This window comes from Palaemon carinicauda, chromosome 21 (assembly GCF_036898095.1).
Source record: "Palaemon carinicauda isolate YSFRI2023 chromosome 21, ASM3689809v2, whole genome shotgun sequence".
Taxonomy (NCBI): Eukaryota; Metazoa; Arthropoda; class Malacostraca; order Decapoda; family Palaemonidae; genus Palaemon; species Palaemon carinicauda.
Window position 1 is genome coordinate 91,053,596 of NC_090745.1, and position 17,500 is coordinate 91,071,095.

General features: G+C 37.8%; 1 protein-coding gene and 1 long non-coding RNA gene across 30 annotated transcripts in view; one reads left to right on the forward strand and one right to left on the reverse strand.

Annotated features, from left to right (window-relative positions):
* Positions 1-15,890, forward strand: part of LOC137615326 (uncharacterized) — a 318,404-nt gene extending 302,514 nt beyond the window's left edge. For 2 of the 3 annotated variants that reach the window (XR_011039221.1, XR_011039223.1), the window contains 3 exons: positions 4,527-4,675; positions 11,993-12,141; positions 13,332-15,890. This is a non-coding gene — a long non-coding RNA (uncharacterized lncRNA). The remainder of the gene's footprint in view (positions 1-4,526; positions 4,676-11,992; positions 12,142-13,331) is intronic. The other variant, XR_011039222.1, reaches the window with a different exon arrangement.
* Positions 1-17,500, reverse strand: part of LOC137615324 (homeotic protein ultrabithorax-like) — a 1,252,187-nt gene that overhangs the window by 60,049 nt on the left and 1,174,638 nt on the right. For 9 of the 27 annotated variants that reach the window (XM_068345106.1, XM_068345099.1, XM_068345097.1 and 6 more), the window contains one exon: positions 1,654-1,789. Coding sequence is in view for 15 of the 27 variants with exons in the window: in XM_068345095.1 (XP_068201196.1) it covers positions 1,111-1,789; positions 11,242-11,376 (814 nt within the window). In the remaining 12 variants the exon portion in view is untranslated. Of the gene's footprint in view, positions 1-1,110; positions 1,790-11,241; positions 11,377-17,500 lie in introns of those variants that run through there. The other 18 variants (XM_068345095.1, XM_068345091.1, XM_068345093.1 and 15 more) reach the window with 5 other exon arrangements.

The window sequence follows — 17,500 nt, forward strand, 5'->3', positions numbered from 1 at the left end:
TATATATATATATATATATATATATATATATATATATATTATATATATATATATATTCTAAAGGGCTAAATAAAATAGTCCACAGCCATAAAGTTGATAAACTTTACATCTCAAAAAGTATATAATGAACAGGGAAAAAGATAAACAAAGTAAATCCGAAACACACTGATACTAATAAGGAAATATAATGTACAGCCAAATGAAAAGGTTCAGACTAATCACATATACTTTATATAATGTGTATGCATACGTGCATATATATATATATATATATATATATATATATATATATATATATATATATATATATATATATATATATATATATATATATATATATATATATATATATATATATATATATATATATATATATATATAAGCAAACAAGTTTAAAACATTTATGAGAGTTCGACCGCTGGCTATATAAGGGCTTTACAGCCTGTGCCATAAACGAGACCTGTGACCGCAAGAGGATTAAAATGTTTTGAAGTGTCTCTTCGTGGGGTTACTGCCTCTCTGGATCATATGCCAACAGCTTTTACATTTTACTCCTTACTATTTCTAGTGCCTATTATAAGAATATGACCAATTTAAGAACCTATCTTCTGTTAAATAATTTTGACATTTTGTCATTTCAAGGCCACATTCAAAAAATACCAATAACCTTGAGAGGTTATCGTTCAGGTTTGGGTGTATTGTATTTTTTTTCTTAAAATATTGCGATCTGAAGATAAATATAACAAGTACAAAAGTCGAACTTACTATCTGTAGTTGCCCTCGCTGAAAAGTGAAAAATTTGTTTGTTTTACTAGAAACAGCCTTTTTCGTTAAAAACAATTTCATCTTACTCTAAACATTCTATGTTCATTTCCATCACGTTAAGACTTCTCAACTGTTAAAATATGTCTTAGTTGGGTTTTGACGTTCGTTTGAGGATTAACTTGTCAATAAAAATTGCCTTAAATGGTGAATCCATTCACGGAGAATGAATTTAATTCACGTATTACAGTGAATAAGATCCCAGTAATACAGAGACTTGACTCAAGGAATGCCCTGCTTTGTTTGCAACATTGTGTTTGGTTAAGGACGAAATTTTCGACTACTTACCGAACTGACTTCTCATCCATGGATATAGGGGTGAAGGAAGGGCGGATGGGGCATTTTGTTGTTGCTGTTGTTGAGGTGGTTGAGTGGGCCATCCCTGATGTCCCTCTTGTGTAGCCATGTGGTGGGCGGTGTCCTGTGGAGGACCTCCGGACGGATCCATGCCCGGCTGTTGTTGCTGTGGCGGTTGCTGTTGAGGTGGGCCCTGCTGTCCTGCCATTTTGCAAGATGGATATTGTTGCACGGGTGGGGAGGCTTGTTGACCCATGCAGGTGGGCGCAGCAGGTGATGGGTCACGGTAATCGTGGGTGTCATGGGGTTGCATGCCATGAGGTGTATGCGGGTGTTGAGGAGTCTGTGCGTTATAATAATTGTTCATAAGTCTGTCGTAGGGCGGGTAACGCGGGTAGCCTTGCTGAGTGTAGTACGGGTGGGTTGGGGGCATTCGGGGGTCGTACTCCTGCCCACAATGCCCCCCGCCGCCCCCTTGCCCACCCGGTACGCCCGGGTATTCGTCGGGCGGATGGGGCGGCCGATAATCGGGGTAGGCGCTATAGTATGCGGAGGACATGTTGGACATATCTTGGGTGGGCGGGTAGGCCGCCACGGGGGCCGGATTGGCAGCCACGGTGCTGTGTTGAGGGGGGGCGTCAGGCAGCCCGCCGGCCAGCTCGCAACCAACCTGAAACAGTGATAATTTCCTGTTAATTGCAGATAAAGAATGATATACACAAGGGGGCGTTAGGCTTGGTAAAACATAAAATGCTGCATGTGAATAGTAAAATAGAGGATATTAACATACCATAATCATGCAAACCAAATTACATAAATGTTTATGAAACATTCAAGAAGGGTTAAACAGAAATGAAATGAGGGACCTGTTTTAATATGAACATTGTCGCAATCGCCATGTGGATGACATAAGTGTAGATATATATTCACCACTTACAAATGATCCCATTGATTAATGAGAACGTTAGCAATAGATAATTTTTATCTATTTTGAGTATAAACAATAAAAATTTACGAACTTTTATTTCAACTGAAACTTGCTCCGTAGATGCCAGGAGAGGTGGCTCCCGTTTTATAAACAATTAGGGTAGGGGAAGCTATTTCTAGAATCAACACTCGGCTTTAGCAATGATGGCTTCAGGGTGCACAAAAATTAATCTTCATTCACTCTTATTCAAAAGACCTCTCATTTCTTTTTCAACAAAATGAGAGAGAGAGAGAGAGAGAGAGAGAGAGAGAGAGAGAGAGAGAGAGAGAGAGAGAGAGAGAGAGAGAGAGAGAGATTGGGTGTACGGAAAAGGTCTTTCATTAAAAGATAATACAGAATTTATAGGAAATGATCATTACAGGAAATAATTGCCTCCCATCAAACAATTTAGCACCAACTCGAAAATGCGTCTCATTACAGAATAATTGCGGTTGTCTTCTACTCTACAAGGTACTAAATCCATTTGTCTTTATATGGCAGCAGGATCAGGTACCATATTACAGCTATAGTTATATTTCATCTAAGCATGCGCTATATCAAATTCGTGCTTAACAGTAAGCAAGTCCCCCTTGCAAGACTTATTAACGCTTCAGGGGGTCGCCGCCCCTCATCCCTCGGGGGATCAGCAAGAGCTTCGACTGGTCAATTGAACGTAATTGTGCAGGCTATTACATTATTGATTAGGCAACTATAGGCTGACGTCTATGATATTTCACGTAGGAGAGGGTAGCCCAAGGGAGAGAGGGGAAGTGGAGAGAGGGTGTTTTGCGGTAAAGGCGAGTAGGTGGGTTTCATAACAAACAAGCCTCTTATAATATTAATGCGGATCCATAAAATATAAAGCAAGGGTTGGGGAGAGGGATAAACGTCTACCTCAGCTCTGAAAGCCTTTAATGCTGAATACATTCAAGGCCAGATAATGATGAAAAGCAAGAAAAAGGTAAATTTTAATAATGTAAATTATGAACTACAAGAACCTCTTCCTGTTTTTAAAAGTTATCCAATCATTACTTGTTTTTATATTCTTGATTTTTAATACTATGTTATTAAAGCTCAATAGTCCGATTGCATAATGTAAAAGCGATGAAGCATTACCGTTCTAATGTTTCAATTGTTTACTTGTAAAACCAGTCTTCAATGTCCGAAAATTCTGAAATGTAACATTTCCAAAATTAGTCAGCCATCTACTGCATTCACTACAAAAACTACCCAGCAATCTCTCTCTCTCTCTCTCTCTCTCTCTCTCTCTCTCTCTCTCTCTCTCTCTCTCTCTCTCTCTCTCTCTTACTCCTTCCGTGACATGCCTCTTCCATTTTCACTAGTCGAACCGTGACATAACAAATGTCCGTAACAGCCATCAAGGATAATTTCAACGACAGCTGTGACAGGTACAGGATTATCAAAGCTGAATAATGATATGCAACAGCGCCTAGAGACCCAATCCATGACATTATCGTGCAATGCTCCACCAAATATGAAATGCATCACCAATGGGATAGAAACAAGCTGTACATAGAGCTCTCTCCCCTGCAGTAATAGCGTTTCAATTACGTTACATTTCTCTTTAACATACACACACATATATATATATGATTCGTTTTTCTTTGAAAGGGTGGCACATGAAGGGATTAATCTTCCGTTTCTCAGCAGGTTGTTTGGGACAAAGTTGCTGGTGCCAACCTCATTTTGACTTTTCATTTTAATGTAACATGCCAAATTAATAAATCAAATCTAATCCAGTTCAATCCAACCGTTCGTCCTCGCCAAGAAGTCGAACCTGGGATTTTTTGTTTGGTAAACGAGAATGCTACCAAGCACACAAGAGTCCTTTATATCTACATTTATCAACAACGAATGATATTTGGAAAAAATAGGAGCAATTTGATTTGCAACCATAATTTAAACATTTAAACCTCGGGGGAGGAGGTAGGGTAAAAAAATGCTACCTACCATTTTTTTTTAGAAAAATTTAACCCGTTAGTTGTGTAAATAGGCTCCCTATTGTTAAAATAATATAATATTCTTTCTTAGTAATATTAATCAACCCTCGTGGGCACCGAACACTTGTCCACCACCACAAAGCAATCAAACTTCGATGTCCGTATTGGTTCACTTCACCAACTCAAACTAACCCACTAAGTGGCACACTTTAAATAGGTGGGTCGTGGATATGGTGAGGCGTATAGTCAGTTTTCTATGAGGCACAAGACTCCCCCAAAGGTTTCAGAGAGAACCGCCAGGTCTCCCTCACACTTCTCTCGCCCCCTTTCCTCATCATCCCCACTTCCCCTTCAGAAATAGTAACTGGCTTCATTTTTATACTCACCATTCTAAAATATGATTCCGTATATTTCAACACGAGTATTTTAAAACGTATAAAATTCCTAAATTAAAGATGTATTCCTCGTTTACTTTTCAGCGTTTATCGTGCAGTTGAACGAAATCTGTGGACGGGTGACGGTGGCAGTGGTGTCGAGGGCGCGTGCAGAACCAAAACAAGGAACACGTACTCGTGCACGTTCCGAACGTTTACAGAATGAGGCAATGTTGTAAGTTCTGGTCACTCTGGTGAGTTTTTACGATCAACATTATTTTTACATTATTGATTTTTTATTTTTCAAAATACCATAGTGAATCACAGTTTGAAATAGATAGTGGGGAAATAGGGAAGAGAATAAATTGAAACATATTGTCTGGCGCGAAATGGCAGCCCTCTTGTCATCGGTTCGTCAGCCAATCAGATTCTACATATTACCCACGTCACGTGGCATAAAGAATACAAAGACGTTTCCCCTATTTGACCGTGGCACGAAAGTTTTCAGTGGAAACTGCAACGTAGAATTCACTTTAAATTAGATTCCTAACTTTTTAACAGAATTTCGAATATAGCTAATATCATCACGGCCTTAGTTAGGAGTCCATTTTTTTTCCTTTTCTTCGCGAGAAGGCGTGTACAGCATGGGGTTTTGGTCTCCTATACACAATTGAGGCCCATAACTGTACCCTGTAATCCTTTCTTTATCACCCTTTGTTATATGGTCAGGTTTTTTTTTCTAGTTTTTATATTCTGATTTTTTGCTCGATCCAACGCCAACCGCTCTTTTTGTCCAGACACAGGACACTACCTGGAACTTTCGTTTAACACCTTTATTACACAACTCTTTTACCCTGTAAAACCCACCTGTAAAATAAATAATCACTTACTTGGGTACACTAAATTCAACTGCAAGATCTAATTGACGCAATGTTTTATTCAAGTTTTGTTACACACTAAGTTTAGGTACTTGGTAGAAAAAAAAAATATGGTAAAATTTAAATGAATGAAGGCAAGAAAGTTATTTTTTTATAACCTGGAATTAACGAATTATAATTTCCAGTGATTTAATTGTCTCGGCGTCAATTTTGAGACAACTTTGACTGGCTACATATTTAACTTATTTTTTATCGTGTTAACACTAGTAAGTGTGTATATTTGATCGTCTGAATGTTACTCACCATTGTGATAAGTTCAACGCCGCCAAGTTTCATGACAAGCTTGTAAGAGATTAATTTTGGATGTTCACGACAGCTCCTCTTCCTAAAATATCCAGTATATCTTCGGGGTATCGTAATGAATTTATCTCAACGCAGCATTAAATCCAAGGACATGCACGGCACAGGAAACTTATAAAAAATTCACTTTCAAAATAAAAAAACGTACAAGTCACTTCCATCACAGTTCCTCACGTCAGTCGCACCACGTAACTTTGGATCGTTCAAGTTCTGTCACCAGCTTCAGAGCTTAGAAGTTAACCCGACACGGGGGGGAGGATGAAACCGACTCAGTGGTCACATTGGGTAAACGATTCTTTTATTCCCTCCCTCGTCAGTAGGGTCGCCCCATCGGTTGGTTTGCGCGGGGCCTCCTGCCACATGCAGTATTACCAATAATTGAATTTTTGGTTCCTGGTTTGAGTTTTGGGTTTCCAAAGAGCTAAAGCACTGCGAATGGGCCTTCAGAAAACCCTGCGTCAAACGCTAATATTTTCATTCACGTTAAGAAACTGCCCTTTGTTTTCTCACATTCAAATGCAAACGCTTTATTCAGACAGGAAATGCGTGCATCTCTGTGGCACCACTGACTTCCTAATGGAAGGATGACGCACGGGTGTTTTTACTGGGTCCTCATCCTCTTCGCCCCTGAAAACTCTTAATCCATGTGGACCCAGCCCAGGCCACGGAGACGATACACATCTCTTGATTGGGTCAGTGTTTGGTGATATATTACTGCCTTCTCAGCAATTGGAACAAGTCGGTTATAAGAGAGTTTTTACTCGAAATGGAGTTGGCTCTCCTGTTATATCTTCGACGTTTCATTCATTTGGAAGCCACATGTCGACATCTGTGAGACCTCGTACCCTTGCCCCGTAACCACGCCCAATACCCCATTCGTATTTCAAACAGCCCTCCCGAATTTTCAGTACGCTTTAGATAAATGCTTCCAGAGGTTAACCCCACTATTTCAACACTATCCCGCAATTAATGACCATCTCAGTTAACAAATGTTTAACTTTTAACTTCATTAAGCAGAACTAAATCGCTAAAATTATAAGGCAAACCTAAGCTAAAACAAACAAATTTATTTTTAAACTCAAGAGAAAACCAAAACAATGATGTGCTGTCTCGATGTACAAAAGGAGCCTGATTTATGGCGCTGGGCGCTCCAAAGAGAGAATCGATAGTTTTAAAGGTCATTTCGGTTCTGAATACGTTTCTTGCCCATTAAAAATGTGATCTGCTGAATATAACGAATCGGTAGCAATCAACAATTTCCTTTTGTGTTTTATATTTATTCATTACACACACTCAAATACAAATTAGTATGCTTTAATGTTAGCGAAACCATTTATCTACCAAACGTATGTTCTTTGATTTGTTGCTCTTTCTGACCGGCCGTATATAAATTTCTTCACAATCTAAGCCAAATTTTTCATTCATTATATTTTAATCAATAACTGTCAGTGGTAATTCTAACTCCTTTTCACCCTTTCTACAAGTAGAGTTTTGATTTATGTGTAAACATGCTCTGCATTTATATAAGTACCATTCGGTACGACACATTATTAGCTGTGTCCCGTTGCAGCAACCAAGTCTCTCGATTGAATACATCTCGTCGCATTCCCCGAATCAAGAACTTAAAAGTCCTTCGTTCCCGTAAATGGAAGTTCCCACTTAGTCACCTTTCTGGGACAACTCAACTTTTTGTTTGATATAAAAATAAATGGTCTTCCATTTCTCCTCCTCCTCTAATCCCGACTCCGCAGGCGTGAGAAGATGTGATCTGGCAGTTACTCGAGGCCATTTTCGTCATCAGCGTTGCCCTCGTTATCGTAAGTTACCGTCCGGGTGTCGCGTGCGTGGCGAAGTGGCAAAAGGGGAGATGGGCGCCCCTTGCTGGGGGAAAAGGAAAGGTCATGAGTGGCAGAGAGAGAGAGAGAGAGAGAGAGAGAGAGAGAGAGAGAGAGAGAGAGAGAGAGAGAGATATGCTTAACGATATTTAAGAAATGCTTTCCCGCACTTGAAACACATAGAGAAAAAAAATCTTTACAATCCGTCTTACTGGTTTTCCGCTGATGACTGTCGGAGAAATAGATAAGGGAGATAGACAGAGCGAAATGAAGTATGGAAGACATATTAGATACAATTGGCTTACTCAAGGTTGATGGATGAAAATGAGGGAGACAATGAAGGGGATAATGAGAAAAATATAAAACAAATGAGTTGGGTAACGAAGGTAATGACAGGTTCAGATGAAAATGATAATGGCCACTTGATGAGTAACAGGTCTTTGCTTTCAGGTAAAGCCATGTCTACTTACCAAACACTATTAAAAAGGTAAAAAACGCCACTTACTTTAACTATTCTTTTGAAAAAAAAAATGTGCCTAATCTGCTAAAGACTTTATCATTACAATTCAGATTGAGAACTATTTTTAAAAGAGAAAGGTTTCATTAGATACGACGAATCTTAAACATCCTTTAAATCCTCGTTACCGTGCACAGGTGATTTTGGATATATTAATATAGAAATTTATTACGTTAATTAAACAAAAAAAAAAAATCTATCAATTTTGATATCTATTAACGTCCTATTATAAAAAAAATATCATAAACGATATTGCCCGTTTCACTTTAGCAATTGGTTTTTGAAGAGCCGTAGCGTGTGTGTGTGTGTGTGTGTGCGCACCCGAACTTGTACACACATTTCCTGTACAGTTATTTGAAACGGAAATTCTAGTCAAGATTCCTCTCTTTCGATGATTTTTTTTTCTCAGGCCGGCATCTCCTGGCAGAACTCATTATGGGGTAATTCGTATGGTAATGGTTTAATCGTGTACCAGATTTCATGGTTTATTAGACCCCATTACTAAGAAAAATGGCTCATCACTTCTGCCTTTTATACTGGACTTTTTAAAAGAGTAAAGTGTATTACATTTTTAGGGATAAGCGCATTGAGTATGATTGATAAACCCAACATGAATTACACAACTTCTACGACCCATGAAGTAAATGGTAAAATACAGTATAGCATTTTTTTTAGATTAAAAGCGACTATTCAATAAGGAAAAATTAGAAAGCACTTAAAAGCATTTTTGCGTATCTGCGAAGCGTTGCCACGTTTGAATTTTACTACAGACCTATTAATAACTAACCGATTCATAAAAGTTACCGTTCATGCTTGGATACTGATTTTGGTTGGTTAATTGTAAGGCTGGGTAGATGAATTTATCGCAATATAATTCGCCCCAAAAAATCTACTAAAATTTTATATATATTTTATAACACCTTACAAAAACACAATAAATGGCCATTTCTTGATTTATATTGCTATTTATTTCAGCCATTCGTAGTCAAGCATCCTACCATATTTTTTTTACATATGGCGTATCTAAATAATACAGTATTAACAAACCTCTCATGTTTTGAGGTGAACATTATTGTTCTTGATATTTTGTTTTATTATGATTATAGGAAATATCATCAAGTCCTTCGAAAATTGAATTTTTGTATGATGGCAAACAAAGTCAATAATACATGAATCATGTCCATCCCTCCCCATTTGGCAGCCTGTTAATGTCATAGTGGCTTTCCCCATGTCCCGGCCTCTACTTCAGCACCTCCCATAACGAACCGCCCCCACCACACCCGCCTATCTTGCCCCCAACTGAGCTCCAATGACTGACACAATTAATCTTTCCCCAAAGCTCGATTGTGGGACCGAAAACCTAACCAAAAGGCCAGCAGCCATCAAAGGTCTGTTCGACCTTCCTTCTCCCAATGAATCCTTTTCGATGATCCCGAAACTAATCCACGACCTCATCTGCTTCCCTGGCTTCCCTCAGGTTATTCTCCCTTTTCCATGCCTCCCTTTGTAACTAATCTAAGTAATATTCTTCGATTTCATCAATATATTGTGGGGACTTGGGGCCATTTTGTACAATTTTTAATTGTTTCCACTAGTACGCTTATTTGGCAGTAGAATGTACATAAGTTGTACTTACAACTGCATTACAAACTTTAAAAATTGTATGTTATCATGAGTAGAAACCGAATTTCGCAAAATGACAACAATAAGTCGGGGAGTTTATACATACTTGGTTATAATGAATCAAGAAACGTGGCAGTGACAAATTTCTATTTATAATAATAATAATAATAATAATAATAATAATAACTTAATTTGGGCATTACCAGTCTCGAAAAAATGAGTATCAGCGTTACTTTGAAAATCAAGAGATGCAAATATACAAAAGGTAAAGTACAAAAGTCACACGTTTGTAAATTTAAATGTAAATTAATGTTGAGTCCTGAGCATTAGGGGAGGGAGGGAGAGGGAGGGAGTGGATGGAGAGTTATTTTAACATAATTTGATTACAGTTGCAGGCATCATGTAATATCATTCTGAAAATGCACGACTGCTGACATTGATAAAGAAGTTGCTACACCTTTTTTGTGGACGAGGTCGGTATTCCACAAACCGAAGGCTACTTGAAGTGTATCAAACATTAGGCTTACGTTGCAAACAAGCCGCTTCTTAATTGTACTTGATTCTCTATTTCCTCCACCGTACCCTTTCATCCTTCCTTCCCCTCTCTGGTCTTAAATCCTGGTAATTCGCTCCTGTAGTGGTCACAATAAACTTAAAACAAATGTACTCCAGTAAAGGACTGACCCTTTCAGATCCCCTTGGGAAAACCGCCTCTCTCTCGGCGAGTATAATTCAAAAGAAAGGATATGGAAAAGGTTCTGGTAGAATCTGTGAAAAGAAACTGTTAATTCCTTTATGCACTGAACTCTGAAACACCCTGAATATAAGAATCGCAAGAAGAAAATATTCTGGATTAAAGGACATTCATTAGATTTAATTTTGCAAAATAAAATTTAAACCACGAAGTGACGGCATCTCTCATTATCATTAAACACTTATTATTCAAAAGTATGCCAACTTTCTCTTCATATCACCTGAAAAAAAAAAACCTGACGTAGGTAGCATATTCTACAGAGACTACAAAATTGCGGTGGTTGTGTAAATGTATTTTGTGTAATTCAAAATGTTTCTGTACTGAAAAAGTGGTGAAGAAAAGGTTAACAGATTTTTGTGATTAAATTAATTTTTGCTTTTGGTATTGGTAGAAAGAGGAGTTACAACATACAATGCAGCGTAATTCAACGTTTTTCCAAAATTTATTAGAAAAAAATAACGAAGCCACAGAATTGGTATGGGAATGCAGACAAGCAGAAAGACTCATAACTGTTCGGTATACATTGAAGCGAAAAAATAGGGTAAAAAATCCGGGACCTTTCAAGGATAGATGCATTTTATAAGCATATGACAGGAGACACAAATGAAAGCGCGACCTCATCAAGTAGAAATACACAAATAAGCAAGCAGGTAGGATTTCCAGGAGGATGTTTCCTTAGGCCAGCAAATTCAAACGTTGATTTGCTATTGCCCGTGGTATGTAAAATTACATTTTGGGATTGGTTAAGGGACTGACAGCATTGATGTTGTTATTAATGACTTGGGATAGGGATGGGTTGGTACTAGGGAGTTGGGAGAGTCTGGTGGGACGAAAATGGAAGTAGGTCCAATACCTGTTGTAGATACCAGGCCTCTTCGCCATTCCTTAGGCCCGGACACCTCCCAGGATCGCTTGTCGGATAACTGGTCAAGGAGGCTGCCTGAGGCCGGCCCCCGTCAACACTCGTTTCCATTGCAGTCTGACTCATCTGGGGTATTAGAGGAAATATGTCCAGATGATGCTTCATGCTTTAAGGATTTACTCCAATATTTTCCATTTTATGATTTTTAGTACCGATTTTATAATCGAAAAATACAACACAAAACATTCTTTCTGCAAAGGACGCAACGTTTTTCTTAATCATTTTGAGTCAAGTTTTAGGACTAGAAAGTCTTTATGCTATTGTATATTCGGGCGAGTTATACATAAAAAGCTTTATAAAACTACATGTATTGAACTTGTTGTTGCCTTAGCCTAGATGTATATAGTATATCTTACCTATTTCATATCACTGATTTTCAGAGTAATATCAGTGGTATTGCCAAATTTGTGTTGAAAATACAATTTTAATGTTTTAGTCATTGTCAAGAATATTTAGTTTTTTTGGACGAATTTCGCCCCTAGTCATCTAATTTTATAATTATGTAGTGTATTTTTGTGTTTTCAATCGTATGGATATATGCAGCCAATTAAAGTACCTGAAACTACAGAAAATGAAATACAGTTGCAAATGTAAAGTACAGTATGCATAAATAATATGGAGGTTATCCGTAAGTACCCAAAATGAAAATTCTTTTTACTACACTTTTGTTCTCTTCATACAGCATGAAAGCCTATACCGCAGCATTTGGCTTAAGAGCATAAGAACCATCGCCGGATAGGAAGGGAAGCAGAAAATTAATAATCGATCGTCGTGGTCTAGAGGAGTCTCGTGCCCCCTACAGCACCTCCCCCTCTAATAAGAGTAATGAAGGTGAGTGACAGCTCTCTCTGTAAACATAATGAGTAAAATAATTTGGCTAAAATTCATTAACGAGAACACAAGGATTTATTGTTGGTAATTTGTTACAAATATTGACCTCCTTATAAAATAAGAATCTTGCCAGGAATTAGGTCTCGACATTAGGGGAGTGCGAATATCTCAGTTAGAACTCGTTACATTTCGATGATTTCTACAATATGTAATTTGATAACCTTCAAGTAAATACAACTGTTAAATGTTCTGTTAGGAAAAGCACCCTTTCAAAATTTAATTTAAAGCTGAATACTTTGTAGAAGGGTTCATTAACATTAGGATATTTCTTATCTAAAAGATCGTCATCACTCTCCAGCCATTCCCCCCCCCCACCCTCAAAAAAAAAAAAAAAAAAAAAAAAAAAAAAAAAAAAAGTTTACAATACTTCGGTCTACATTTACAACAGTCTAATATGAACTAATCACTGACCGACACCTTCAGAAATCCTGTAGAAGGATCGCTTGAGACAGTGCCTCGAATATGTACATAATATTTATCTGATCGCATTCTTTTGCCTATTTTTTAGTATTATTGGATTCGTCCGAGCTATTACCTCACTCATGAAACTTAGGAAGGAGGGTGAAAACAATAGTAAATAATAACTGGTAATGCGTAGGAGTAAGGAGAAGGGTCAGGGAGCACAAAGCAATTGAAGAAAAATTAATAACTTAGCGCGTGCATGCTATGTGCCCTTTAAATAAGCTGGTGTAACATTAATGAGAACTCAGCACTTTCAATTGCAAGGTTAATAATTCATATAAAAAGGTGCATTTCAGTTCAAATGTTCACTTTATATATAAATGACTTCCAGTCGTTTTTATTTAATACCCCATATTAGTGACCAAAAGGTTTTATTATTTTCATGTTTCTTTTCGAGTACCACTTGACCTGCAGATCTTAGCATTTGTTCTACTAGCATAATGTTGGGAGTTTAGTTTTGTGTGCAAAATCAATAATAGAAATGTAAATCCCTTCATTGCCAAGGTGACATGAAAAAGATTAACATCACTCGGAGGATCTTCTAAGATTGGTAAACTCAAAACTGAAGGACTTAAAAAAAATAACCACTATGCTCTCACTACTATCACACCCAACAACATCCTCATTACTATGTATACTTCATTACAACATATATATCTGTTTTTCAGAACACAAACAACCTACCCTATGGGCCTCGCAGCAGTCAACGGTGACGCCCCGTGTATCATCGTCAAGTTCCCCCTCCTGAATCAACCACATGTCAGAACACTTCTATACTAGGTGTACTGCTCACTAAGTCGAGTACTACTGCAAGTCGAGTTACCGGGAAGCAAGAAGGCCTATACATAAACACGCTCTCTCTCTCTCTCTCTCTCTCTCTCTCTCTCTCTCTCTCTCTCTCTCTCTCTCTCTCTCTCTCTCTCTGGCACAACTTCAATCATCAAGAGATAATCATTCCCTCTCCCTTCTTTCAGTTTTCCCTTCTCCCTAGTTCCAACTCATTCTCAAGTTGTCTTCCTTCTACACAACTCACTGCACCCCCCCCCCCTCCCTTTTTCCGGGAAAATTTGAAAAAGGTTTTCTCAGGCAATAAAGCACTACGAGGCGACGATACATTTATTCCCATTTCCTTGTCTATTTGCAAAAATACCCACCGTTGTGTACGGGAGGAATGCCCGCGTAGTTTCAACTTCCTGTGTTCAGTAATTTAAAGAAAAAAAATGGCGTTAGAAAAGCAAGACAAGAAATAAGAGAAATGTGTTTTTTCAGGTGGAGGTTCAACAACAGAGACAGAATCCTGATTAATAGTTGTTACAGCGTGAATAGATAGACCGCCGTACTTCCCCGCGCTTTTGTCAACATTGTGGAAATGCTTCACTAAGCCTAATTTACCCTTGTCACAGCTGCATGCTGTTTTCCATATTACATAAGTGAATATATTTCACCCCTTTATTTGGGACACAATCATTTCAAACTATCTCATCTACGATTTACTCCAAGCATTATACCCTCAAATGTTTCTAAAACTATGCACAAATCTTGTAATTAATATAACTTTAAAATATGTAGCTTGCAAATACAACATTTACATAATGTACTATTTACGAACTATCGATCTGTGCCGTCCAAATATATCAGTTCAGTAGGTGCCTGAACGGCTTTAGAGCACTGTAACCAGAGGTCCTTGCTTCTAAAACATGAGTTTGGGAACTGGGGGGCCTCACTACAGGGGTCGTCGAATTACTTCCTTTTTGGAGCTTCCCGTGGCACCTGGTAAGCACTGACTGAGGCACTAGCCCTCTTTCGACAAGAGGTCTGGCCTCGATCTTTCGTTATGAGCAGAGAAAATGACATTGTTGATGTACTACCCCTTCCCCCTTCCCTCATTTACCCCTCTCCAGAATTTTCGCTATTTTGCCCTTCTCATTGGCTGTTCCCTGCCTGGAAAACCTCGATAAAGTAACCCAATCATTCTTGCATACGTTTCATTTTATTGTTTTCTCGGGGACCGTAAATATGCAAGAACTTCAAAGTAACTCCCTGTTAATTCTACATATCTGTGTTGAAGTATAATTAACCTTATAAGGCAATAATGTTCATCTCTTCCTTTTCACAGTGTATAGCTAATAACTGCAAATCCCAAGAGATTTTTCGAGGGAGCCCAGTCGAGGAGGAGGAGGTAGGAGGAAAAGCCGTTGTATTCTTCATCAGCAGAGGCTTGTTATTTTAATACGCCTTCACCCACTCTCCATTACACCCGCAGACCTCGCATGACTGCCTCGCTTACTGGTTCATTTTTGGGGGAACTGGTGCGCGAACATCATCAAATGAGAACTTTCTGCCTCGGGGAAAAACCGTTCTGTTCAACATAAGCCTCCACCCCATTCAACCCTCCTCACCCCTTCCACTGGACCTACTCTGAAAGAGAGGGTGGAAATTTTTCACCCGTCACAAAGAGATACTTCTCCAAAGATGTGTAAGAAATTCGGCCTTTCACGATATTTCCCTTTCCGTGAAAGTGTTGATTCTTCTGATGTCAGAAACTGTTCGAGAATGTGACTTGGGCGAAGCTGAGGATGTGATTATGTTTACGCAATTCTTTAACATGTGGACTTAAAAAAGATACAAATGCAAATCAGCTTTAGCAGCTGTTTATATGAACGATAGAAAATCGCCATAAAGCCCTCCCAAATAAATATCGAACTAGCAGTTCCTAAATACCCAAACCCTCCAGGACAAACGAAGTGTAACACATAAAACTTGAGCCCAACAAGAGAAGGCCAGGGTTCCTCGCCAGCACCCCAAGTGTAACAAAACAGTTGGGAACCATAAAATCGCACAGGAAATAACAGGAGTCAAAGGTTTCTCGTTCCACCAGGTGCATCTCTCATATTGTCGTCATCACCGCCGCTGCTGTTGCCGTTTGCTGTCTTTGGGACACGAATGGTGCCATGGTAATTATATATATCGATTAGGAGTCTCAATGAAATCAACTTTAATCTACCTACCATTCATGGGATCGTTTCGTGAACACGTTAAGAATAAATATTGAGTGGGAGAAATTAAAGAATATGGGTGGCCTACATCAATCGTCGATATTTCATAATGGTTTTCTCTCCGTATGCAAATTTTAAAAACCTTATACAAAATGACGTCTATAAATGTATAAGCTTTCTCACCTAAAAAACGAAAAATGTATGACCAATTACAAAATAATAAATGTATAAGCTTTCTCACCTAAAAAACGAAAAATGTATGACCAATTAAAAAATAATAAAGTTAAAAAAAGACCTAAATATTTCATTTCATGAACCTTCAAGAAAACTAACACAACTATATGTGCAAGGTTATTTTAACTCTATGCAAAATAAGTTAAATTCCCCACTTAATGTTTTTTTTTTTTTTTTCATATTTGCCTTTCGAAGTTGGAATATGAATGTAGTAACAGTAACAGTTTAAGAACTTCGTTAATATAATAGAGAAAGGTTTAGCTGAACATGGTGGAAACATGGAAATATTAGTTGGAAAAAAATGCGTTCAGGTAGTTAGTGAAAAGATAATCTCAAGAATAAGCACAAATGAATATCTAGAAATGTTGAACTAAATATGAGGATAGTATTTATAACCCTTTCCTCGTCTTCAGCCTGAGGTCTGAAGTAAAAAAAATAAATAAATAAATAAATAAAAAAACACCCAATAGAGATGACTGAGACAGTATATGCAAGATGAACGTTACTTTGTTGTCCACAAGAATTTGCGTTGGCGTTTATCGAACAAATCGACACGGGTATCGGTGATTTGTTGTCTTGTATTCATGAAGTTCCCCACTTTTATGGGTAAAAAACTACTATCATTAATAATGAAATTTCTTAGTTGACAAAAATGAAGTAGAAATATAATAGTAGTAGTGCAACAATAGATTAACACTTCCAACATTATTTCTAATAATTAAACAAAAGTAAAGTAACATGGAACATTCTTCGCTTGACGGTGTATGGAATCTAGAATTCACTGAAAATAACTATCCCATTTCAACTCCACACTTTAAGGCAAACTCTAGGAAATACTCGATGGCCATTTAGTAACATTTTGTGTTTTACATTATAATCATTAACTGAATAACGAAAGTATTGATTAAATATACTTTTATGCTATACACTGGAATTGATAATGTGAAAACTGTTGCATAAAAAGATTCGCCAACGATTGCTATGAATGTTAAAAAGGAAAAAAATAAATAAAAAAAAAGAAACTATATGAATGCCATAAAATCATAAAATGAGAGTAAAAAAATAAACAAACAGACTAAATTAAAGAAAAGGAAAACCGTTGAGAGCTATTTTTAGTAAAAAGGAATAAAAGTGTTCTCGCGGCCAACTCCGAGGTGGCTAACCCTGCAACTTGCGGTCGCTCGTAATTTAACCTCGAGCTCGACAACTTCCACAAAATATCTGAACTAGAGGAGGTTTTCATTGCCATTCACAACATTTAGTATCGCACAGGGAGTTTGTTCTTACTATTATGTGTTCTTTTAAACTTTATTGTCTGAAATAAGGCAAACTATTATACTAATTTTAATGAGTATAATGCAATATAATGAACAATAAAACAGTTACAAAAATAGAAAACTTAACATCTGTCGTAATAGTACTGAACATTTTTATTATTCGGTCATTTTTTCCCCAACTGTCTACACAGGCTTAACGACTGGTTCGTAAAGAGGGGGAAGGGAATATTTTGGAAGGAAAGAATAAAATAGGCCGGACCCTCTACATTTCCCCCCTACACGGCACGTGTAGTGGTGAATCTTCATGAGTTGGTCAGTCCTGCGAACGCT